Source organism: Argopecten irradians, chromosome 10 (genome assembly GCF_041381155.1).
Source record: "Argopecten irradians isolate NY chromosome 10, Ai_NY, whole genome shotgun sequence".
NCBI lineage: Eukaryota > Metazoa > Mollusca > Bivalvia > Pectinida > Pectinidae > Argopecten > Argopecten irradians.
This window is the reverse complement of record NC_091143.1, coordinates 507,476-532,626: the sequence shown is the minus strand read 5'-3', so window position 1 is coordinate 532,626 and position 25,151 is coordinate 507,476. Positions and strand designations below refer to the sequence as shown.

Below are 25,151 nucleotides of genomic sequence, written 5' to 3'. Positions count from 1 at the left end.
TTGATAGGAAAGACCTTGGTATGCAATAACCAAACGGTACCCATGAGGATAATGAATGTTTCACCCGAAGTGAAGGTGGTACACGCAGGAACCGTTGTAGCTTCCCTCACGCCAGTGGATAAAGTACTGTCAGATGAGCCGGACAACGGTCCAGACGAAAACAGCAATTTGACTCCTGCACTGCAGGACTTATTGACCCGAACGAAAAAGGGTTTGACAAATATAATAAAATGAATATTTCTATTTTTGTTTTCAGAAGTGGGATGTAGCTTTGTTGGTTCCATGGCTGGTGAGGTTCACGTCGATGTTGTGTTGTAACTGAAGAAAGGACTGCAATGTTTTGTCGACGTTTTATTCTGTTGTGGTACATTTTACAATATAATATACATATGGTGAGAAGGTGCCAGGCATTATGGACCCAATGAGCCCACACACACAAGTGTGCGTCCCCGTCTGTATGTCTCCGTATGTATCACTGGCCAGTCCAATATATATACTGATCAGATATCGCATACGTATACAAATGACAAGTTATTCATGTTAGTACAACATAACATTATGACATTGACAGCTAGTATAGGAAGCGACATTAGACTGGCCGGTCTGACTGTTACAGACATTAGGCCTTGGGACATACATACATGTACATAGCAATATTTCTTCCTGTTTAATTACCGGTCTAGTTTTAGACAATGACAATATTATTATGGATCTCTAAAATAAAACTGATTATGTTATATTACGTCCCTTGTTAATAATTTTTTTAAATTAGATATAATTTGAAATAATAATTCTAAAATAAAACTGATTATGTTATAGTGTGCGTCCCCGTCTGTATGTCTCCGTATGTACTGATCAGATATCGCATACGTATACAAATGACAAGTTATTCATGTTAGTACAACATAACATTATGACATTGACAGCTAGTATAGGAAGCGACATTAGACTGGCCGGTCTGACTGTTACAGACATTAGGCCTTGGGACATACATACATGTACATAGCAATATTTCTTCCTGTTTAATTACCGGTCTAGTTCTAGACAATGACAATATTATTATGGATCTCTAAAATAAAACTGATTATGTTATACAAAGAACCAAGTTAAGCAAATCCGATCATTACTTACCAGACACGCCAGTGCATTTGATACAAAGATGATACGGATATTGGAAAGACCAGTGTTGTAAAACACTCGATCAATGTCGGAGGGCACCCACCAATAAAGCAGCCTCTTCGTAGGCTCCCTATGCACACGAATCAGACAGTGGAGAATCACATTGATGACATGCTAGACAAAGGAATTATCGAACCTTCAGCCAGTCCCTGGTCATCAGGCGTAGTCCTTGTTAAAAAGAAGGACGGTAGCACACGGTTTTGTGTAGACTACCGCCGTCTCATGACGCTACAATCAAAGACGCATATCCACTGCCCAGGATTGATGAATCCTTAGATCAACTGTCTGGAGCCTGCTGGTTCTCCAAACTCGACCTCTGCTCAGGATACTGGCAGGTGGAGCTAGAAGAAAGTGACAAGTCAAAGACTGCATTCTCAACCAAGCGTGGGTTTTATCAATTCAAGATAATGCCGTTCGGGCTGTGTAATGCCCCGGCCACCTTCGAGAGGCTCATGGAGACAGTATTACGGGGACTACAATGGGACATTTGCCTCATCTACCTTGACGATGTGATTGTCACCGGTAAGACTTTTGAGGAAATGCTGGACAATTTGGAGAAGGTCATCCAACGCCTCGCAGCCGCATGCTTAAAGCTCAAAGCCAGAAAATGTACACTATGTGCAAAAGAGGTAGAATTCCTAGGCCATATCATAACGCCAGAAGGAGTTTCCACAGACCCGAAGAAAATAGAAGTCGTTCGGGATTGGCCAGAACCAACTACTGTAACGGAGGTCCGGTCGTTTCTGGGCTTGTGTAGCTACTATCGGCGATTTGTCAAGGACTTCTCCGCAATAGCAAAACCGCTGCATAGGCTCAACGAAAAAACACCAGCATTTTGTATGGACGGAGGCATGCCGTTCCCCGATACTTGCTTACCCTGACTTTACGAAACCATTTATACTGGACACGGATGCCAGTGACCAGGCTATTGGAGGGGTGTTGTCTCAGGTACATGACGGCCAAGAACGTGTGATAGCGTATACAGGGCGAACCTTGTCAAAATCAGAACACAAGTATTGTGTAACCAGAAAAGAGTTGCTCGCGGTTGTTTACTTTGTTAAATACTTTCGCCATTATTTGTACGGGAAACACTTCCTGTTGCGTACTGACCACGGATCCCTTCGCTGGCTGCTATACTTTAAAAATCCCGAAGGACAGCTTGCAAGATGGATCGAGGTTCTTGGCATGTACGACATGCCAGTTGAACACAGACCAGGTACCCAGCACACCAATGCTGATGCACTTAGTCGACGACCTTGTATGAAATGCAAGTTTGATCCAGATTGGGAAACAGCAACAAAACCCTCCTTACATCGCAGTCTTGCAAGGCACGATACGGCGGATGGACAGGGTGAATTGACAGAAAAATCCTTGGCCGAACTTCAGCAGAGTGATCCAGACATTTCCCTCATAAGGAAATGGGTAGACACTTCGGTGACGCCCGACAGCACCGAAGTCCATATGGGAGGGGCTCTAATAAAGGCCTTATGGTCGCAACGTAACATGCTGGTAGTGCGGGACGGTTTGTTATACCGTCGATGGCAAGACAAAAACACCAACACTATACAAGCTGTGGTACCTATGGCAGAGCGCAGAACAGTGCTGCAAATGTGCCATGATCACAGAACATCTGGTCATCTTGGCGTGAAGAAAACCTTAAGCAAGATAAGGCAAAAATTTTACTGGCCTGGACTACAGCGGGATGTAAGACAATACATAGCGGGATGTGAAGTATGCTCAAAGAAGAAAGTTCCGGTCAGAACTCCCAAGGCACCTATGCAAATAGTTGGTGCAGGCATGCCGATGGAGCGAATTGCGACAGATATTCTCGGTGAATTACCAGTTACCAACAACGGGAATAAGTATGTACTGGTGGTTTCTGACTACTTTACGAAGTGGACAGAAGCATTTCCAATGCCTGACATGAGTGCAAGAACTGTAGCCGATATAATTGTCCGAGAGGTAGTTACCCGGTTTGGGGTTCCTACTGCGATTCACTCTGACCAGGGCAGGCAGTTTGAAAGCCAGCTCTTTTCACAAATGTGTGAAGTATTACACATCAAAAAGACTCGGACCACACCTTATCATCCAGAAGGAGATGGTATGGTGGAGCTTTTCAATCGCACCTTAATTGCGATGTTGAGTTCTTATGTGAACGCCCATCACAACGATTGGGATGAACACTTACCCTATGTTACCATGGCATACCGATCGGTAGTACACGAAACTACCGGTAGCAGTCCTAATGCGCTCATGCTTGGTCGTGAGGTATCAACTCCTCTAGACATTATGTACGAGATGCCGAGCTGCGCAAAGAGCATTCCAGCAAATCGCTGGGCATGGGAGTTAAAAGAGAAACTGGAGGCAGCCCATACCCATGTCCGACAGTATATCAACGGCGCTATGCAGCGACAAAAAGTTTGGCATGACCAAAAGCTTAGCTGGCAGACATTTTCTGTTGGAGATGAAGTGTACGTGTATTTCCCCAGGTATCTACCAGGTCATTCCCCCAAGTTTACCAGTTACTGGCGGGGGCCTTACGAAGTGGTTGGCAAATGTTCTGACGTCACCTATAAGGTACTTTGTGGTATCCGAGGGACAGCGCAAGTAATACATGTCGACCGAATGCGGCGAAGACAAAAGCAACACTTGTCAGGTGAAATCACCGCTTACCAAGTAGATGATCAGCCACTGAATCGTACACCAGAGGAGAAAGAGGGCAATGTTGCAGTTGAAATGGGTTTCGTAGATGATAGTCCACAGGAAGTGGATGGTAGTGATAGTGAGTGTGAAAGTGTTGCACCTCCACAACGTGCACGGCGACCACCTCGCTGGCTAGCCGAGTACGAAACCGATTTCTAGTTATCCTCGCTATCATACATATGAAAGTTGAAATACAACAGACGCAAAATTGAACTCGGTAAACGCGCATGTGAATTTTTTAGATATGTACAAAGTAGATATTAAAGTAAATGACGTTTTGTTTGTTTCATACATGGTTAAGACAAAGACTACTCCGAGGAAGGAGCAGAGATGTCCTATGTGCACGTTCACTTGTACAGATATGGACTTTATGAAAACACATATTGTGCAATGCGGAATGCGCGAGATGGAGAAGAAATCCTTCATTTGTGATATTTGCCAATTTGCCACTACCTCCACTAGCAATCTTCTCAGGCATGCTAAACGTAGGCATTCAACAGAACAAGCAGGGCCTTCAGCTGATAAGGACGATCAACAGTCCGATATAGATGACGAGGAGTCATGGAGGGACAACGACCCGGGGGATCTTTCCAGCATCATCGGGAACGTATCAGACTCCGATGTTGAGTGTAATGAAGAGCCGTCGGTACCTAAGGTACAAAATGCGCCGGCCAATCCAGATCCCACGGTTCGTAAGCGCACTCGCCCAGATCATGTGTTTGCACCAAAGAGAGACGCCGAGAAATTTGGTCCTAAAGACCCAAAGAACTGCGTTTCACAAAAAGTACCAAGGATTGACAGGCCTCCAGCAAATGTACATCAGACACGGAAACCCACAGTAACTACCTCCCGCAGCGTACATGTTCAGACAAGTTCGGTGGTACAACGGCAGGTTGTGTGGAAAACAACTAAGTACACCGAGGGTGAAAGGGACATTGAAATTGTGGAGATGACCGAGACAGAATCCTTCTGTGGCGTGTGCGGTGCCAAAAACTGAGTTCAAATCTGTATGTTTTTCTTTTGTTTTATTATTGAACTTTGTTAATTGTGTTCAAGGTAATTGACATAACATCTACACTCAAACGGGACGTTTGAGCTTAAGGAGGGGGTGATGTGATGATTTTCGGTTAGAGTTACGTCCCTTGCGACGGAGTTTTCTATTTTCTATTAGAGTTATTCCGCTTTGCACTACGTTAGGTAAACGTATGGTACATATGTTATTTTGTTACTCTACTAATTATATTTGATTGTAATAGGACATTTAATTAGTGATAATTGCCGATCACACCTAATGGTAATTTCATGATTCTACAGAATTATTTGATTTAATAGTTTGACGGGAGATAGATGAAAGGGCAGTCATTATTTTATATCTTTTAATTGTAATATGCAAATCAGCGTCACGAATGATTAATACTCCAGGCCCGAAATAAATATAAGTGAGATAGATTACATTGGGTTGGATTTTTTTGCTGAGGACGCCTGAGATAGAAATCTATTTAACGACAACAGGTAAGCCACTGTACAAAGTGCTGTGCCAGTAGCTCCTGAACAAGGGGTTGCCTTAAAAGGCTACATTGGTTAACGGTACGTTGTGTATTGTCGCTGGAAGCTCCTGAATAAGGGGTTGCCTGCAAAGGCAGTCTGGTGGCGTGCACGTTGTGGGGTGGTGTCGGTGTCAGTGTGTGAAAGGTCCTGGGTACGCCAGTAGCTCCTGCATAAGGGGTTGCCTGAAAAGGCTACTCTGGTACGCTCAGACCAGCAGCATACTGGTACTGGTGGTCGTGATAAGTGTGTGTCAGAGGTTTTGTAGAAACGTTGCCTCGGAGCAAGACACTGTCCGTCAGCCGTGCACTGGCAAGCGTGCCAGGGGTTTATTCACTACAGTAACAAGGTAATAGGTTTACCTTGGAGCCGGACACTGTCCGTCCGGCTCGTGCTGGCAGTTGTGCCAGGGGTAGTCACAGCCGTGACAGGTTATAAGTTAACCTCGGAGCGGGACACTGTACGTCCGGCTTGTACTGGCAGTTTTGCCAGGGTTTGTCACGGAGTGGGGACTGTGGTAGTGGTCCTTAGAGACACGTGGTTGTAGTGAGTTAAGGTTGCTGGCGAGTTGTAAAGCCAGTGTTAGTGGGCACGACACCTAGGCAGTGTCGTGCATATCGCAGGACGCGGTACACGTCGTAGGTACGACGGGTGGCTAGTAGGACAGAGGCACTGTCCAAGCCTGTATTTTGTATATAGTCATTTTTGATATTGTTGTAAATATTGATCAACTGTCCGACCAGGTAGTCGGGGATCCCAATCGCTTCTGGAGCAGGTAGCTCTGTCTAAATTGAGAGGTTGCGCGTTACACATGCCATAGTTCTGGAGTTTCGCCATATTTCAGATTTCTGTGAAGACTTCTTTCTAAAGACTTGGCTCTCTTTTATTATCTATATCTCTTTTTATCTTCTCAGATTTACCATTCCATATAAAGTTTACAATATGTTTAAAATCAGGTCTAAAATCGTGTCCCCAGTCAAGGATGCAGTGTTATTCTGTCAAATTAAGATAATGTCATTCATTGGGTCTTGCGCGATTGGTTATTATATATATGTTTACACATACACAGTGTGTGGGTTAATCGTAACACTTGTGTTTACAAATAAGCCTTCGGGCGGTACATAATCATATCTGTATGCATTTATGCTGTCCACCTGTAGAATGTCCTTTTTTGTTTATCTTTTAGTTTCTTATCCTCTCCGTAGGTCCTGTGAATTTGAAGTTATAAAATCTGAAACACCACAGTAAGAAATCATTGACCTACAATCGTCATCTCCGGACAACAATGACATCTGAAGCAGATATTCCGTCGAAACCCTGTCCGAAGTGCTTCGAATTCAGAGAAGATCATCCCGGGAATCGTTTTCCACTCTTCTTGAAAGGACCGAAAAATGATGTACCAAGCTTATCTACGGAGGACAAGGAGTTCCTCATGATCATGGATTCTAACATGGGGCGAGATTTTAATGGCAATTAGAATAATGTTACTTTTTAAACCTTTTCTCTTAATGTGCTTTAACTGTCTGCTCATCAATCATCACTATATAAAGTCCCAATTTGATATTTAGCTTTTGAAATAGTCATGATCTTTGTGTGGTATCTAATCTTTTTTTTACATATGAGTTTATTAATCTCATTGAGAATAATGAGTCTTTTCTGTCCATTGCCACTTCTTGTTTTTCTCAGTTCTTTCTACTATTCTTCCTTTTTACTTAATCTCTTCTTCTGCTTTTTTAAAAGGGTGCAACTTGCAAATTAATGTCCTAAATCTTTCCATTAAAACTCAAGAAAATTACTATTGTATTGTATAGGGAATACCTGGTATTGTAAACCACTTTGTTTACACGGCAACTAGTTTTTTGGTTTTTATCAATGGGTCCTTTTCAGATATGATATAATTCAGTCGAATGATTATATATATGGCTACATTGTTTATATATAAAATGAAGAAAACGCGACACACTTAATAACTAATTATTATATAGAATGCATGTATATATGAATATATGTACAGATAGAGTAAACTTTGCAGGTTTTAAATAGTGTGCATGTTGGAGGGGATCAGCTAAATCATGAATGCTTTTCTAATTCTAAACGATTAGGTTCTGCGTCTCTTACAGTAGATGAAAAGTGTTCTATTCTCAACCCAGTCACCTTTGAGCTTTTCCACACTGAAATGGCACTGTTAACATTATTTTACCAAGTTCTATATAGTGAAAACACCACCGATATTGGTTCTGTTCACTCTCAGAAAAACAAACTCAACAGACGACACGCAAATGGCAAAGATGTAAGAAAAAAAAGCATTACGACAGTTGCAAGGAACTTGCATCATCTGTAATTGATGCATATATCATTGAATGTGTTCGTTCCTATTTGGGTTTGAAGACACACAGACCTCACCCACAGTGAGCACAACACCTTTTAGCACCAAGGCTTCCGAAAAGGAAATTTCCACATGGATGATTCACACTTTCGGTTGTTGATAAAATAATTTTGAAACAATCAGTTGAACACATCCAGCGTACACAGAACTAACCCCAATACACACAGATCTTTGTTCCACTTTCTGATGATAGCCTGTACACTCTGACTGTTCAGGTCACCCCTACACAACAAGTTCTACCAAGTGAGGAACCGAACAGTGTTAACTTATATGCAAACAATGGTCTAGAACTCGGATTGCTGATAAATGAGCTCCATGATATAATTCATGTACCAAGCAGGAACAGGTTGTTGCCATGTTTAAAGTACTTCATGCTAGTTTTCAAAGGTCAAAATAACAGGTCTAATTATGAATTGGAAATTCTCAGATTTTTATTTCAGCAGATAGCAATACTTTCTGAGAAAGGTGCCCATGAAAGTTTCCATGGTTTGTTTATGAATACACGGGATAAAATAGACTCAAACATCTCAGCAGTCCTGGAAATGAAGTACCAAGTACGCAATACTAAAGATCAGCTAAGAGCAATGTGTGCTAACAAGTCTTACAAAAGTATGTCTGTTAGAAGTTCAGCATTTGCAGAAATGCAGAAAATGTTCATATACCTGTCCTCCACCCTGGATGTCATTGTTAGGAATAACAAACACAATATTCAAAGTTCTGCCAAAGATGAACAACTTATCTGCAAAGACCTGCTGGACTTGAAACCATTCCATGTAAAACCTAGAAGGCGTATGTCTTGTATGAAGTAAGGAAAAAGTCCTATCACCAAACTTGACATGGGACATCTTTTCATGGATTGAAAGTCATAAAAACAGCAAATTATACATTAATGCCATATACAAATGGAAAGGTGATGTAAATGATATTTCCAACTAGCGACCCATCTCTATCACCTCTTGCTTCAGTAAAATAATAGAAAAAAAAGTAATTTTTAAGTATCTTTATAATTACCTACGTGATTGTGAAGTAATCACCAAACATCAGTCCGGCTTCATTCCCGGTGATTCAACTGTGAACCAACTTCTTTCGATATACAATAATATCACTGAATCATTAGACAAAGGAAAAGAAGTTCGGTCTGTATTCTGTGATATAAGTAAAGCCTTTGATAGAGTGTCGCATGATGGACTATTATATAAATTAGAATCTTATGGTTTTAAAGGGAAATTATTAGGGTGGTTTAGAAATTATCTTACTGATAGGAAGCAACGTGTGTTAACTGAAGGCATTTTCTCTACATTTAAAACTGTTAACGCTGGAGTTCCCCAGGGATCTGTCTTAGGCCCTTTTTTATTTCTATTATATATTAACGACATAACTATTATTGTTACCAGTGATTGCAAATTGTTTGTAGATGACACTTCGATTAGTGAAGTAATTGATAATAACCAAATCTATGCTGCCCATACACTTTCACAAAATCTTTCGAATATAAGTACCTGGGCTCTGAAATGGGACATAAAGTTTAACCCCACTAAAACTGAATCATTAATTTTTTCAAGGAAACGAATCGAAACGTCATTCATCCCGATATATACTTTGACAATAACACGGTTCATACAGCTAGCACACATAGACATTTAGGAGTTTTACTTTCTGACGATTGTAAATGGACTCATCACATAGATTATGTATACCAGAAAGCATTTAAAAGGATAAATATTTTAAAAACATTAAAAAAGAGTGTCACGTAAAACTCTTTTAAACATTTATAAAAGTTATATTTTACCTATTTTAGAATATGCTGACGTTTTATGGGATTACTGTACTGAACAATGTAAACTTCTGTTAGAGTCTGTCCACTTAGAAGCCACTAGGATTATAACGGGATTCCGCAGAGGTACCTCCCATGATATACTTTATAAAGAACTGTCAATAGAAGAAGAAGAGGTAGGAGTTATGCGAGTGGGTTCTTTAATAAAACTGTTTAGATTATGTTTTGTAAGTAATCGGCCTAGATGAGAGTGTGGCTGAAGGTTTGACATATCAACATTTATATCACCAGTTATAACTACATCAGTAATATTATCATCAAAAACAATATTAAACAATACATGTCATCTAATTTTCGCCAGTATTCTACATTAGATTCTGGTCTATATATACACCCTAGTAAGAACTTATGGCTATCTACTAAAACTTCTATCCAAATAATTTCAATATTGTTAGACTCCAAATCTCTTCTTCGCTTACAGATTACAGTATCTCTTGTATATATAATAATGCCACCACCAAATCCTACCTGCCTGTCCCTTCGATGAAATCTACTAAAACTGTCTAAAACAAGGTCAGAGTCCGGAACTAACGGGTCAAGATGTGTTTCAGTAAGACATATTATATCATTTTCAGTCAGCTCACTATTTATTATATCTAATTTATTTCTGAGTGATCTTACATTAAGATGTGAAATTTGGAGAGTGCGCAGAGGACCGGGATTTTGTTCGATATCATTACACAATAATAGAAACTTTATAAAAAATAATTTGAATGCCAAATTTTTTCCAACAATAGAAAAAATATTAATATAAAGTATATCAGAATAAAATTGCTTGAATGTTAGATATGATTTGTAACTTCCATGCATATCACGTGCCCATAGCTTGATAGAAATTTTACAATCCATTAACCGGTATCAAGAAAGTATGGCGGTACATGAAATACATGGAAGAAAAGGTATTGCAAAATAGACAGGACATGGGGAGGAGATACACTATCAACAACATAACATCAACAAATATATACAGAACTAAAATTAACATGAGAAAGGGTTTTTTTTACCTGTATGGGGTAGAGTTAAGATTTCATTTACATTTTTTCTTTTTTTTTTCCAAGGAGATAATGAATATACTTTTATCAAAATAGCAGGTCTATATACTTATAGTAACCACATGGTTAGGTGGAGAACGGGATATTATTAATTCAAAATAAAATTTCGAAATTCGAAATTCTTTATTTCCGTAAGTATACAACTTATTGGAATATTAACATAAAATATACATATATACAATCAACAAGGGTAAACATTAAATTATCATAGACAAATTGAAATGCACATATGTGATTAAGTGATTCTGCTGTTGTTTGCCTCAATTATGTACTTGCCTAATAAATTAAGATCTTTTATGTTATGTGTATTTAGCAATTCAATAACTTTGTAAACAGATGGCTTTACCCAAAAATAGTTTTTAATATATTTTCTCCGAATATCTGAAAATTTTGGACAAATAAATAAAAAATGATATTCATCTTCTATTTCGAAGAGTTCACAGTTTCTACATAATCTATTATTCCTTTCAACCTTTCTATATCTACCTGTCTCGATTGCAAGATTATGAGCTGAAAGACGGAGTTTGGATACAGAAATTCTACGTTGTTTTGAAAGAGACTTCGTTAAATAAAATTGTAATGTTACGTCATCTACTAGATATCTAAAGAGATCACATTTACTGGAAGTGCTTATTGATGCCAACAACAGTTGTTTAGCCTGATCATCAATTCGTTGTTTAATTAACGGAAGTAAAATGATATCAGCAGGAGACTGCCTTAACCATATATAAACCTAACCCAAGTTCAGATAGTTTCTGTTTAATAAACACTAAAAAATTATGTTTTGGATGTACTTTTTCAGTTTCCTTAAAAAAGAACTGATATATTTCCTTCAAAATACAGTTATTACTATTCAATAGTTTAAACCAATACTTGAAGGCTTTGAAGATTTGTTGATTTACCAAAGGAAAACGACCAAGTTCATAATAAACCATTGCATTACAAGTTGATTTTTTTACACATAAAATATTTTTACAAAATTCTAAATGAACCTTTTCAACTTCATCAGCTTTAAATCCCGCCCATGTTTCACAAGCATAATGAAGGATGCTAACAATATATGTATCAAATAAATGTAATAAAGTTTTAATATTGAAATTTACTTGATTGCACTTTGCCCGCAAGGCAAAAACGGCCTTGCGAGCTTGACTAGCTACGTGTTTAATAGTGGTTTTGAACTTGTTATTAAATCGTAGTAAAACGCCTAAATAACAAAATTCATCAACAACTGAAATACCGTTTCCATCATATGTCCATGATTCCGATTCCTTAATAATCCCCCCATTTCGAAAAACTACAATTTTGGTCTTTTCAGTGTTAACAGTTAGCTTCCATCTTTTAGTGTAGTCACATAAACAATTAAGCAAACTTTGTAAACCTTCGACAGATTCAGAGAAAAGAACCAAATCATCGGCATATAAAAGTAAAAATAGACTGAGATCACCGAATTCGTATGTACTTGCACCATTTTCAATAAAACTATTTTCAAAATCATTTATAAACATGGAAAAGAGTAGAGGGGATAAAATTTCCCCTTGCATCCATCCAATATGACTAGTAAAAAAAATCAGAACATTTCCCATTCACAAAAACACATGATTTTACTAATGAATACAGACCCTTTATAACTTTCAAGAATTTCCCTCTGATGCCCAGTTTGATTAACTTATACCATAAACTTACTCTATCAACAAAGTCGAATGCTTTCCGAAAATCAACAAAACAGCAATATAATCTTTTTTTGGTTGATAAAGATTTGGAAATCATAGATTGTAAAGCAAAAATTGCATCAACTGTACTTAAACCCGATCGGAAACCAAACTGCGCATCCGTAAGAATGTCTTGATCAGAACAAACATTTGCAAGTCGTTTGTTAAGAATAGAAGTGAATAATTTACACAAACAGCTTATTAAACTTATTCCTCTAAAATTGTAAGGGTCTGTAGTAACACCCTTTTTATGAATAGGGACAATAAGTGCTGACGACCAGTCTGCTGGAAAGCATTCAGCTTCTAAGATATTACTGAAAAGAGTGTGTAATGATGGAATCAGCTTTTTTTTACAGAAGATAAAACATTCGATGAGCAGACCATCCGGACCATGAGATTTACCCTTCTTAAGATTAGAAATTGCAAGAGTTATTTCTTCCATAGAAATTGGAGAATCTAATTCATTATAGATGACGTCATTTTCGCAATCGCTGTTATCAGTATCGGACACGAAATTACCATCTTCATTACCGTGACCTGCTACGTTTTTGAAATGATCAAAAAGTTGATCCATTGGCATTTGAGGAGCTTTTGTTTTTTTCTTTGCAAAAAGTTTGTAGAAGTATTTTGGATTATTTTTTCTGAAGTACTCCATCATGCCACCCTCTTCACACACATATTGACGCTTTAGTCTACATTCCATTACTTTATACTGCTTTTTCTTAGTTTTGAGTACATCGCGAGTTAAATAATTTTTATCATAATTGAAATTATATAGGGCGTCAAGATATTGCGTTCGTAAAAATTTTAATTCGTCGTTAAACCATGGTTTGTCTTCTCTTGTCTTTAACCTTTGCCTCTTATCACACGTATTTTTTCTAGTATCATAGCACGATTTCATAAAAAAAAGGTTTCATTATACTCTGTAGTTCAAGCGTAAAATTTTTAACACTTTCATCAATGGAAATCTGATTCAGGTCACCTCTTATCAGTACATGATTATGCAGCCTGTCTAAATTTACATTTAATGACTCCATAAATAAATGTTTTGATTCATCGTTCCATACAAATTTAGGACGATCTACGCCATTATAAGAATCATTTAAGATATCAGCATTAACATTACGTTTAGCACATAACTGAATATGCAAAGGTGAATGGTCCGAGAATTCAGTAAAATTACCAACAATAAATTTCTTTACCACTGGAAACAAAGAAAAAGGCAAAATTAAGTAATCAATAACACTCATTCCATTTGACCCACAAAATGTAAAATCATTCGAAGTACCGTCAGGATCTCTGCCGTTCATAATACGAAGGCCAGTCGATTTACATAAACTGATCAATCTGTTTCCGAAATCGTTAACAGTTGTATCCGGGTTAATTCTACGGGGTAAATCTTTAACATCATCACACAAATAATTAAATACAGAGGCTATGTGATTTCAAGACATACAAGTGTCAGCGTTTGCCATCACAGTGAAATTTCCTGCGCGATTAACAAAAAACCAGGCGATTCCATTTTGAGAAGGTACATGTAAGATAGCTTGTGTAATGCTAGCGTATACTTATATGAAACCGACCGTGACGGCATACCCATGTGTTTACTATAGATACATGAAAATACACTGTAATATTTGGAAGTCCAAACTATAATAGTCATAATTATGTTGTATATAACATTAGAGAAGTGAACATGCATGATGAATAAATCTAAACATGATTTTCAGCAGATGATGCACTGTTGCGTAATGCATATGTACACAGAGGAATAATCAAAAGTACAACTTCAAAACTATAATAATTAATTACAGAATCTACATTTGACTCATCAGTTTTATAGCAGTTTAAAGTTGTGAAAAAATAATAAAACAATCTTACAAAAGATTCAGTTTTGATGCTACTATTGTGAATGAGTACGTGAGGGGCGTGGACATACATGTACCACACAGACACGTACAATCGTAACGGTCCAACCGTGAACGCGACGACCCGCACGCGTACGTCACGACCCGCCATGTACTCATAGCTGAACGTATAGGGCAAAATGCTTGTCAACAAAATTTGCATATCTATATTTACACGCAGATTCAACAGGGCAATGAGTTGGTTCTGTGTACACATATGCAGAAGAGTTATACTTTCCCATTGTAAAAATCATTAGAAAGTATCATTTTTATAACCAAAAAAAATATGTAAGACATCTAATATGGTGAACATACTTGATCAAGTGAACTTAGTATCAGATATAGATATAGTGAATATACATATATATATATATATATGGAAAAATAAAAAAATGAAACACGTTGTTAGTTTAGCATTAGCGCTTTCATCATGTTCTTCAGATGCTTAACAACATAAGATGACGTCATGACAGTATAGTCATTGTGTATTGTGACGTCATATTAAGGGAGGTAATTATACATATAACAATTGATTTATACAATTACAACAAACGATTCAGTTTCGGTTTCAGAGTTCTAATAAATTGTTTTTCTTGTTCTTTTCTTTGGATGGTATTATTATTTAACATTTTATAGAACGGAAATATAGTAAACCTTTTCTTTCCGCAAATGTCCAAATGTTCACTTAAATTTATTTTCCTGTACTCCGGTACATTAATATGTTGTTTATGTACACGGACACGGGCCCTCAGTGTATTACTGGTCTCTCCAATGTAAAATTCCTTACATCCGGGGCATGTTATTACATAAATAAGGTCTTTCGAATCACAACACATATTTGCATTCACTACGAATGTTCTGGAGTGGAATTTGAAAGATTGACCTTCTGTAATGTAGTCGCAGGTTCCACATCGTGGGTCCATACATTTTCTTACGGTGAAATTTTCTTCGGTTTGGAAGTTAGATTTACATAGTACTCTCTTCAGATTTTTGGGTTGGCGTTTACTATTGATGAAGGTTGTGTTTTTCAGCACTCTCTGCATATGTATATCTGCTTGGAGTACATTGTTTAGTTGGCGTACTGTTCCGGTTATGTTTTTATTCCGTGGATTATGTGTGGTTACTAATGGTAATATTAAAGATTCTGTTCCTTGATTCTCTTTTGGACTGAGGAGCATTGTTCTGTCTAATTCTTTTGCTTTCCGGATTCCATCTTCTATCAGTTTGGTAGGATATTTTTGAGATTTCAAATAACTGGTTAATTCTTTCAAGCGGAGGTCTCTTGTTTCACTCTCACTAACTATGGTACAAATCCTTCGAGCAATATTATATGGGATTGCCCGTTTATTGTGTCGCGGATGGCATGATCCAAAATGAAGATACTGGTGTGTGTCTGTTGGCTTGTAATAAATATCTGTTATTATGGTATCATCCTTTTTCAGAACTAGAACATCTAAGAATGGTATTTTTTTTGTCATCAACTTCAATAGTAAAACTTATGCTTTGATCCAGCATATTAAGTTGATTGAACAATGTTGTCAGACGTTCTTCATCGAAGTTCCATATGATAAAGCAATCATCCAGATATCGTTTCCAGTTATTAATTAGGTACAGTTTGAAGTTTGTATCCCACATTTCTTCAGCTTTGTTGTAAAGTCCTTTTTCTAAATATCCAAGTGTAAGGGTCGCATACGTTGGAGCCATTTTCGTGCCCATAGCAGTGCCTTTGATTTGTAGGTAATGTTCGTCATTGAACATAAAAGTATTGTTAGATAATACTAGTTCTATCCCATCTAGGATAAATTGTTTTTTGAAACGATGATGTATTTTCTCTGGGTGATTATCTAACCAGTATTCAATTGCCTTCAGTCCCAGTTCTTTGGTGATATTTGTGTAGAGATTCACGACATCCATCGTTACAAGTTTCGAATTTTCATTGATTTCCTTCGGGAGGTGGGTAATAAAGTCCATATCATCCCGTACATAACTATTTACTTCTTTACAGAATGGTTTAAGCAGGATATCTAGTAAGTTGCTGAGTCTCTGGGTTGGGGAAATTCGGTCCACCCACAATTGGTCTGAATGTTAAATCATCAGGATTTAAACAAGTTATATATTCTGAATTTTGTGTTTGTATTGCTTCTTTAATTTGTTTTGATTTGTGAATTTTCGGTAGTCCATAAAAGCAGCTTTCTTTGAATTCAAAATGTGTTAGGTAATCCTGTTCATTTCCGGTTATTTTCGTAGTATTTAAGTTGTTGCTGATGAGTCTTTTTATTTTCTGCATTGCATATTTGTCCTGATTACCATCTACCTTGACGTAATATTCCTCATTCAGCAGTATGCTCGTAATTTTCGTTTTAAAGAATTCTCTGTCCATTACTACTATCGCGCCTCCTTTATCTGCTTCTTTTATAATTATGGTGTTGTCATTTGCTAAGGCTTTTAAGGCATTTTCTTCATCTTTCGTTAAATTGCTCCTCAGATTTGTTTGTTCATTCTTAAGAGGTAGGTTTTCCAGCGTTTCACACACGGCATCTAGTGTGTTGTTTCTGCCTTTTCTGGGGTTGAATGATGATTTATTTCTCACAAGGTCTTCATCGCTAATTTGATTATCTTCATTTTCATTCTCTTGATGAAAAAACTCCGCTAATCTTAATCTTCTAGTATAGGTTTTAATATCCGTTTTGAGTTCTTGATTATTGGAATTTGGCGTTGGAGTATATTTGAGACCTTTGGATAACAATTTAATTTGGGAATCATTTAATTGTCTATTGGACAGATTTATTACTTTTGGATCAATACGTTTGTCTTCATTTGGTATCAAACAGGTGTTGGTTCCACTTCTTAAAATTGGAACTTTTGTCCTCGGTTTGCTTTGCCTCCTCCTAAAAAATAGTTTCTGGCTCCATGACCGATGTATGTAGTACCACCGTTTCTGTAGTAACCCTGTGTGTTATTTTTAAATGCTATCCTTCTCTCACTATTCATGCACTTTCTAGGATTATGATAATTGCCGCCGTTCGTCTTCCGTACTGGGAAAAATTATACCCTTGGCGGTAGGTATTTTTCATATGGGGAATTATTGCCTTTGCGGTTCTCCTAGGTACGTTTCTATTGGTGTTGGTAGTCCTTCTTGGCTGTCGTGGCAGAAGTCGGTTGACTGGTGTTCGAGATCTGGGTCGCATCCTTACCGCTGATGCATAGTTCATTTGTCCAGATGGCAGGACAGTTTCCGCTTCATTCTTGTTATTGTTTTGCTTGGTTTTCTTTCTCTTTTCTTTTGTTACTTCTGTACCATACTTTCTTTTATAGTCCAGAAGCCATACCTCTTTATATCTCCAGCGATCTCTTGACTTGTTTTCTTCCAAGTCACATTCCTTTTGCCACATCTCCAGTAATATTTCTGAAATTCTTCCAGAAGCGACATTTTTTATTTTGGATTTCAGTTGTTCATCAAAGGCTATTACTTTCTCTTGACATAGAGATGATCTTAATCTGAGTAATTCGATTTCTCCTTTGACTCTTTCTACCGCTACACCGACACGGATTTTCGTTTGTTCGGTCGGTTCATTCAAAATGGATTTTATTCTGAACTTACGCGGGAATATTGGTTCCTCTTCAGCTAGCCATTTCTCGTACTGTTCTGCAAGATTGGCGTGGTTGATTTGTTTCCAAAATGTCTGTTTTCTGCTGTTCAGAATCAGGCTCCAGTCTTTGTTGATCCTTTTCTTAATTTTCGATCCTTCATTTCTGAGAGCCAGTTCATTTATCTCTTGTTGAATTGCCTGTGTCGGAGATCGATATCCCGTTTCGGATGTTTCTGGAATACTTTCCTCTCCAATCGAGGTATTTAATGTTCTCTCTCTTCTTGGTATCTCCACGATACGCGTTGGTTGCACGCGATTCTGTCTGGAAATTTCAACAAGTTCACGTAGTAGACCGTTTGTAAAATCGGTCATTGAAATAAAAATGTTCATTTTCGCAAGAATTTCTCGTAGTATCTTTTTCCGTATCATCTTCTTTTTCCTTCTCCCTTTGTGCTTTTTTCCGTGTTGTGTTGCGTATATATGTATACAGAAAAAATAATCTTCACATTGTCTGGTGTAATAATATAGAAAAAAAATGCACAAACGACGAAGGTGCCCAGGTTGTAATGAGTACTATATTGGAGAAACAGGAGACCAATTAAGAGGCAGGGTCCGCGTTCACAAACAACATATACATTCTCCTGAATATAGGAAAATCAAACTAAGTGAACATCTTGATGTATGTGGACAAAAGAACTTTAAAATATTTCCATTTTACAAAATGTTCACAGACACTACTTTAGAAAGAAAAGAGAAAGAAAAGTATTTTATCAAATTATTTAAACCTAAACTAGTCTAATTTAAGACTTACCTCCACTTTATATATTGTGACGTCAACAAACCTATGACGTCATCATGTATTGTTGTTGTTATTGTTACCATGTAACTACAGTTGAGCATCTGAAGATAAAGTGAAAGCGCTAATGCTTAACGAAGACTTCGTTGTTTGTGCATTTTTTCTATATATATGATAAATTTAAAGAAAAATCCTTACGGACGAAATCTATAAGAAACAAAAACAACAACGACCGACCAGTGAGCGCCCCCGCCGCTCTGAAGAGCCCCTGAATGGGGCGAAAGCGCTCACCAGCCAGCCGCTATTGCTACTATTTCTCATATACATATATATATATAAAGTGGAACAATTGATCAAGAAGTTAAATTTCGATTTACAACTAGATTAACAGAAACATAATACAGAAAACAGATAATTGGAACAATGGCACAAGAAGTTACATTTCTTTTATGATATGTATGGCTCTTTTAACAGATACAATACACTTTGTGCATGTAGCTATATAGTTGCATACATAGATATCCAATGAACCAGTGAACTTACTTCTAATTATAAGTGTAGCTGCGTAATTACCAAATATTATCAATTACTAGGATTTCCTCACAAAAATAAAACAAAATTAGAAATACTGGCACTTTTGTGTTTAGCTATATACATTTATAACTTGTACATTTTCTAAAACATATAATTTGAGAGTATAAATCAAACATCACTAAACATTAATATCAAATTATGATAGTAGCATTCTTTAAGTTTAGATTCTGTTAAAAGAGTTTATTTGGATGCCTTGGCACGTTGATCGAGGGTCCTGGGCCCGGCCCGTCTTGGAGGGGGCTCGGGATAGCTATGCAGATCACGGAGAGAAGTGACATAGGTCTTACGCTGCTGGTTATCACGAATAACAATACGGCCATCAATTGTCCACGTACCAGATATGTGTTTGTTCTTTTTTAACCACAGGGCCTTGCTGTAAACATCCATCCGTTGTTTCATCAGCGCTTCATTAATATAGAGTGCCGTGGGTTTAATAAAGTTAGGTGGTTGTTGATCAGCCTGATCACCTTTATTAGAATTAATGAGGTTGAATCTCACCTCATAGACTGAAGCCCGGGTGCGTCTCGTATCATTATACACTTAAAGGAAACAATTATATAAAGATAAAGGTTGCTATTTTGTTGTCTCTGTCATAATTGATAACGTTACGCCATACTGGTAACTGTCAAAAGTAAACAAAACACATAGAACGATATAGATAATGTAAATATTGCACATATGTATCCGACATGACATGCTAAAATAACACTCTGCACTGGTGAAATAGGTAATGAATAAAATATTTGTCAATCAGTTTCACTATGTCGTCCATATAACTTAACTTTACATGGCCTACTGGTAACTGTCAAAAGTACAAAACGACTGCATGCTTCATAACGTTACAAATCCATCAAAAATTACAACTATCAGACATGACATAATAAAATAACGCATTGTACTGTCAGATTATATGATGGAGAAATCATGTGTACACCAGTATCCCTATGTCACCAATATAACACACGGAAAACACGTTTCTTTATCGTATTCCTATACCTGTCTACTGCCGTCATGTTGTTTAAGGTGATACAGGCCGCCATTATCGGACGTGTACCAGGCTCTAACTCATCGCTAGGAATTATTGGTAGGGTCTCCAGGCTAAGTAAAATATAGTGTAAGGTACATTGTCTGCATTGTCCAGCCAGGTAAAATAATGTGTAAGGTACATTATCTGTATTGCCCAGCCAGGTAAAATATTGTGTAAGGTACATTGTCTGTATTGTCCAGCCAGGTAATATACTGTGTAAGTTACATTATCTGTATTGTCCAGCTAGGTAAAATATTGTGTTAGGTACATTGTTTGTATTGTCAAACTAGGTAAAATGTTGTGTAAGGTACATTGTCTGTATTGTCCAGCCAGGTAAAATAATGTGTAAGGTACATTATCTGTATTGTCCAGCGAGGTAAAATATTGTGTAATGTACAGGTACATTGTCTGATTTGTCCAGCCAGGTAAAATAATGTGTAAGGTACATTATCTGTATTGTCCAGCTAGGTAAAATATTGTGCAAGGTACATTGTCTGTATTGTCCAGCCAGGTAAAATAATGTGTAAGGTACATTATCTGTATTGTCCAGCCAGGTAAAATATTGTGTAATGTACAGGTACATCGTCTGCATTGTCCAGCCATGTAAAATATTGTGTAAGGTACATTGCCAGCCAAGTAAACCCGCAGTCGATCAATCACTTCATGTTTCAAACAATCAAAAACAATAAAACAAAGTTTTATGTTTCGACAAATAAACCTGATTATAACTTTCCAACAAATCCTCAACTACTATCATATAATAATGAATAGGGGTCAAAGAAGTGATATCAACAGGATTTTCCAGATGACACGGGATCCAATCAAACGTAAGTCTGTTGGATACGAATTACTTCAAATGGTAAATATGGGACAAGGAAGTAATTCCAAATGTGTGGACAAAACAAAATTAACAAATTTTCAAGGCGATCTGCCCCTTTATCAAGACATACAAAACGAACACGATTACATAATAGGATGCGAACAGTAATACGGGACAAAGTAGGCAAATATTAAACTATACAGCACAATGGAGCGCGATTTACCCTTCGGCAAGTGGCAGACGAAGGCCGAATCTACATAAATGTATCCATGCTGTTCGGCAGAACGCTAAAATTTGAGCGATGAATGGAAAGCGTGCCACGTAGGACGTCAAATGTGTGGCGAAATTTATATATTAAGTCGCCTATCTTCTCGTTGTGTTGGCAAAGAAGCAAAGTCCCAAATTTAGTCGCCTTTTGCTGAGCAGCATAATAATAAAGGATCAAAAACGCGTAGAACAGAATGGGAAAATGCTGGAAGTAGGAATAATTGATTGAAAAGCAAGTGGTGAATTGATGTCAATTAGTATATTTAACGTTCGTTAATGCCTTTGGGATAGCGGGTCTGTAGATAGGTAATCCAGAATCTCTCTCTCGATCGACGCTTGGTTTGTGTCCAAATGGAACAGTGCTCAATTGCAATCACCTGCATGTCTTTCAAACTATGGCTGGGTAAGTTGAAATATCTGGCAACCGGATAGTCAGGTTTGTTCTGTTTGATAGACCAGCATTTCCTACACGAGAGGAGGTAGATGACATTGCTGGATTTGCACGTCAGTTTCTGTCGGATGTTGTATGCTCTGTTGTTGATAGCACATTCAAAAGTGTCTGGGAATGCTGTGTATGGGCACATCATGTACCGTTTGTGAATAATATATAGTGAATAAAAACAATTGATTCGATCATATGTAAATATTTGAATAACACAAACTCTCATCGTTATATTAAATAGTTAATATGTTAACAATTTGCCATAGTTGAAGTTGAATTACTACGCTCATGTTTCCGGCTATGGATACATAATTTCTGTTTTATTATTTATTATTTATTGATTATCCATCTGACGAATGGTAGTCATAGGCATCGGCACCCACCTAGTTTTGAAATTATCGATGTTTTACCCCAGCTAAAACTCTGACATGATGAGCATGTTCATAAACATACTTGCTAATTGTGCTCTGTTACACATTGTTAAGTATAAAGAAGACATTAAAAGCATAATAAACCACAAAAAGCAAAGTCTCATATCCAGTTAGCCTTTTGTAAACAAATAATATAAAACACTTCATAATTTCGTGTAACAACACTTGAATAGTTGGTATCCAGGCTAGGAAAGATGATTGGTTAACAAATTGGTAACATTCAGCAGAGAAAAATCCTATATCAAAATGTTTAGGGCTAAAATCATCAGTCGGTGTTCAGACAAATAGATAAATATATTGCTACTCTAAAGCTATGTTATACTGGTGTAACGTGAACCTGATTTACATGTCAGCCTGCATGTACGATGGATTTCAACAGTCACATACGGATGGTTTTTAGAACGCTTCAATTACGACTATCTGATTGGTCCAATTCGCTTTTAATCATGCAAATTTACACGTTCGATATTACGCATATCCTGCTATGAGGTTCGAAAGGAAAGTCCAGAAAAACAAACTTGTTCGCATCATGATCAGTAGACCAGCCTTTACCTGTATTGAGTTCAGACATTGCTAGTAGAAGTTCCAATTCTTTATTAGCGAATTATTTGAATAGCTGATATACAATAGAAGATTTTGTGGAATATAGAACTATCACGTATTTTCCAGATATAGTATCAGAATTCTATTTTAACTTTTATACTGCGATTCTACATTTCTCAAAAATGAATGTGTACATGTTGCTGATGTGCTTCTGGCATACAACTCACTCGGCAATAAGATATTCATCGTTCAAACGAGTACAAAATTTGTCTCTCTCCGACTATGAAGACAACATGTTGGCTGTGGAGAAAAACGTGTACACCACTGTGATCGAGTGTTCATCTAAATGTCAGACGGGCTGTCTGTCATATGCCTACAACAAGGACACAAAAGAGTGTAAGACGTATACCAGAGCTATGTGCGAAGGTCACAATGTGAACCTGTCCTCTGTCATACAGATGTATACAAAGACGAGTGACGACTCCGCTTGTAGTAAGTACATGTATCTGTCACGTACCCGAACTGTTTTTTTCTACAGTTCACACGTTTAGTGAGTACATCTGTCACTCGAACAGCTTGTTTTATTTAACAGTTCACATTTGTTGTAAGTGCATGTCTCTGTCACTCGAACAGTTTGTTTCATTCTACAGTTCACATTTGTAGTAAGTGCATGTCTCTGTCACCCGAAAAGTTTGTTTCATTCTACAATTATTACTTGTGGTAAGTGTATGTATCTGTCATCCGAACTGATTGTTTCATTCTACAGTTCACACCTATAGTAATTGCATTTCTCTTTCACCCGAACTCTTTGTTTCATTCTACAGATCACACCTCTCGTAAGTTCAGTCTTCAATTCTCAAATTTAGTAAGTACATATGTATCAGCCACCCGAACTGGTTTTTTTCATGCTACAATTCTCAAATTTAGTAAGTACATGTATCGGCCACCCGAACGGGGTTTTTATGCTACAGTTTTCAATTGTAGTAAGTGCATCATTCAACAGTTCACAGTTGTAATAAGTACATGTATCTGTCACTCGAACAGTTTGTTTCATGCTACAGTTCACATTTGTAGTAAGTGCATGTCTCTGTCACCCGAAAAGTTTGTTTCATTCTACGGATCACACCTCTCGTAAGTTCAGTCTACAATTCTCAAATTTAGTAAGTACATGTATCAGCCACCCGAACTGGGTTTTTTTCATGCTACAATTCTCAAATTTAGTAAGTACATGTATCGGCCACCCGAACGGGGTTTTTTATGCTACAGTTTTCAATTGTAGTGAGTGCTTGTATCTGTCACCCAAACTGTTTGTTTCATGCATCAGTTCATACCTGTAGTAAGTACATGTATCTGGCACCAGAACTGTTTTCATTCTACAGTTCATACTAGTAGTAAGTACATTTATCACATAATCCGCCTGATATCCAGTGATTTCGCCCGTGTAATATTTTTGCATATGTCATTAGTGTAATATGACCTGGAGCGATTTTCATTGGCTGGAAATTCATTGTGACGTCAGACAGAAACAATAAAATGACGTCAGGAAAAATGACGTGACGTCAGGATTTCGAGGACGGCGGGACAAAATGGCGGCCTCTGCTGGATTTTCGGAATACATTTTGACGTGAAATTCTTTGTTATGTAGGTATTTGAAGATATGTGATAAAAAGTATCTTAAATTTGTGTTCATTTCATGTGAAATTTTATGAAACTCCTCTCGAAGTTTTAATGTTTGCTCGCCAAGGCTCGCAAAATAAATACTTCTAAGACTCGATTCATAAAATTTCATATGAAATAAACACTCACGTAAGATCTTATATGTATTTGTTATATCCCTACACAAAGTTTCTATATAAAGTCTATTGACAAAAATGCCAAAAAAGAAGCATTCCGTCGAGGGGTCCAAAGAACTGTTAAAATGTGCTGTTGGACCGGAGTGACGTCATACCTACAATTCGTGACGTCATGCATTGGTTTGAGTCAATAGGTATAACAAAACAGTTATCGACCGGGTTTTTTGGCAACAGATGATTTGTTGGACCCTCAAACAAATCATGTGTTCCCCGAAAACCCAGTCAGTTAAGAGACAGAACGGACAACTTCATAAATGTGGTAGAGATGCAGCCACCATGGACGCGTTGGGGTTTCATATTTGTATTGCATATATCGTCAGCATTTTGGATTTATTTCATTATTAGATTAAAAAAAATACATTTGACTAACCTTGCCTTAGGTTGTAATTTGCTATACTTTTATCCACTTTAATAAACGACAACAAAAAGAAAAGGAGCTCATTTTAAGACACTGATGATTCGGTTTAATTATG

General features: G+C 37.4%; 2 protein-coding genes and 1 pseudogene across 2 annotated transcripts in view; 2 read left to right on the top strand and 1 right to left on the bottom strand.

The window, feature by feature from the left end:
- The first annotated feature begins 4,174 nt into the window (after positions 1 to 4,174).
- Positions 4,175 to 4,879, top strand: LOC138334013 (uncharacterized). Its single transcript, XM_069282734.1, has one exon. It carries the CDS (start codon positions 4,175 to 4,177, stop codon positions 4,877 to 4,879), a length of 705 nt encoding a protein of 234 aa, XP_069138835.1.
- A 5,419-nt stretch (positions 4,880 to 10,298) lies between these two features.
- Positions 10,299 to 13,111, bottom strand: LOC138334012 (uncharacterized; annotated as a pseudogene).
- Positions 13,112 to 22,898: 9,787 nt separating this feature from the next.
- Positions 22,899 to 25,151, top strand: part of LOC138332504 (uncharacterized) — a 33,281-nt gene continuing 31,028 nt past the window's right edge. Inside the window, exon 1 of the mRNA XM_069280510.1 lies at positions 22,899 to 23,317. Coding sequence (XP_069136611.1) covers positions 23,008 to 23,317 — 310 coding nt within the window. The 5' untranslated portion in view covers positions 22,899 to 23,007. The remainder of the gene's footprint in view (positions 23,318 to 25,151) is intronic.

Excerpts from the sequence above, each read along its gene's own strand:
- LOC138334013 (XM_069282734.1), top strand. The coding sequence starts at position 4,175 with ATGGTTAAGACAAAGACTACTCCGAGGAAGGAGCAGAGATGTCCTATG.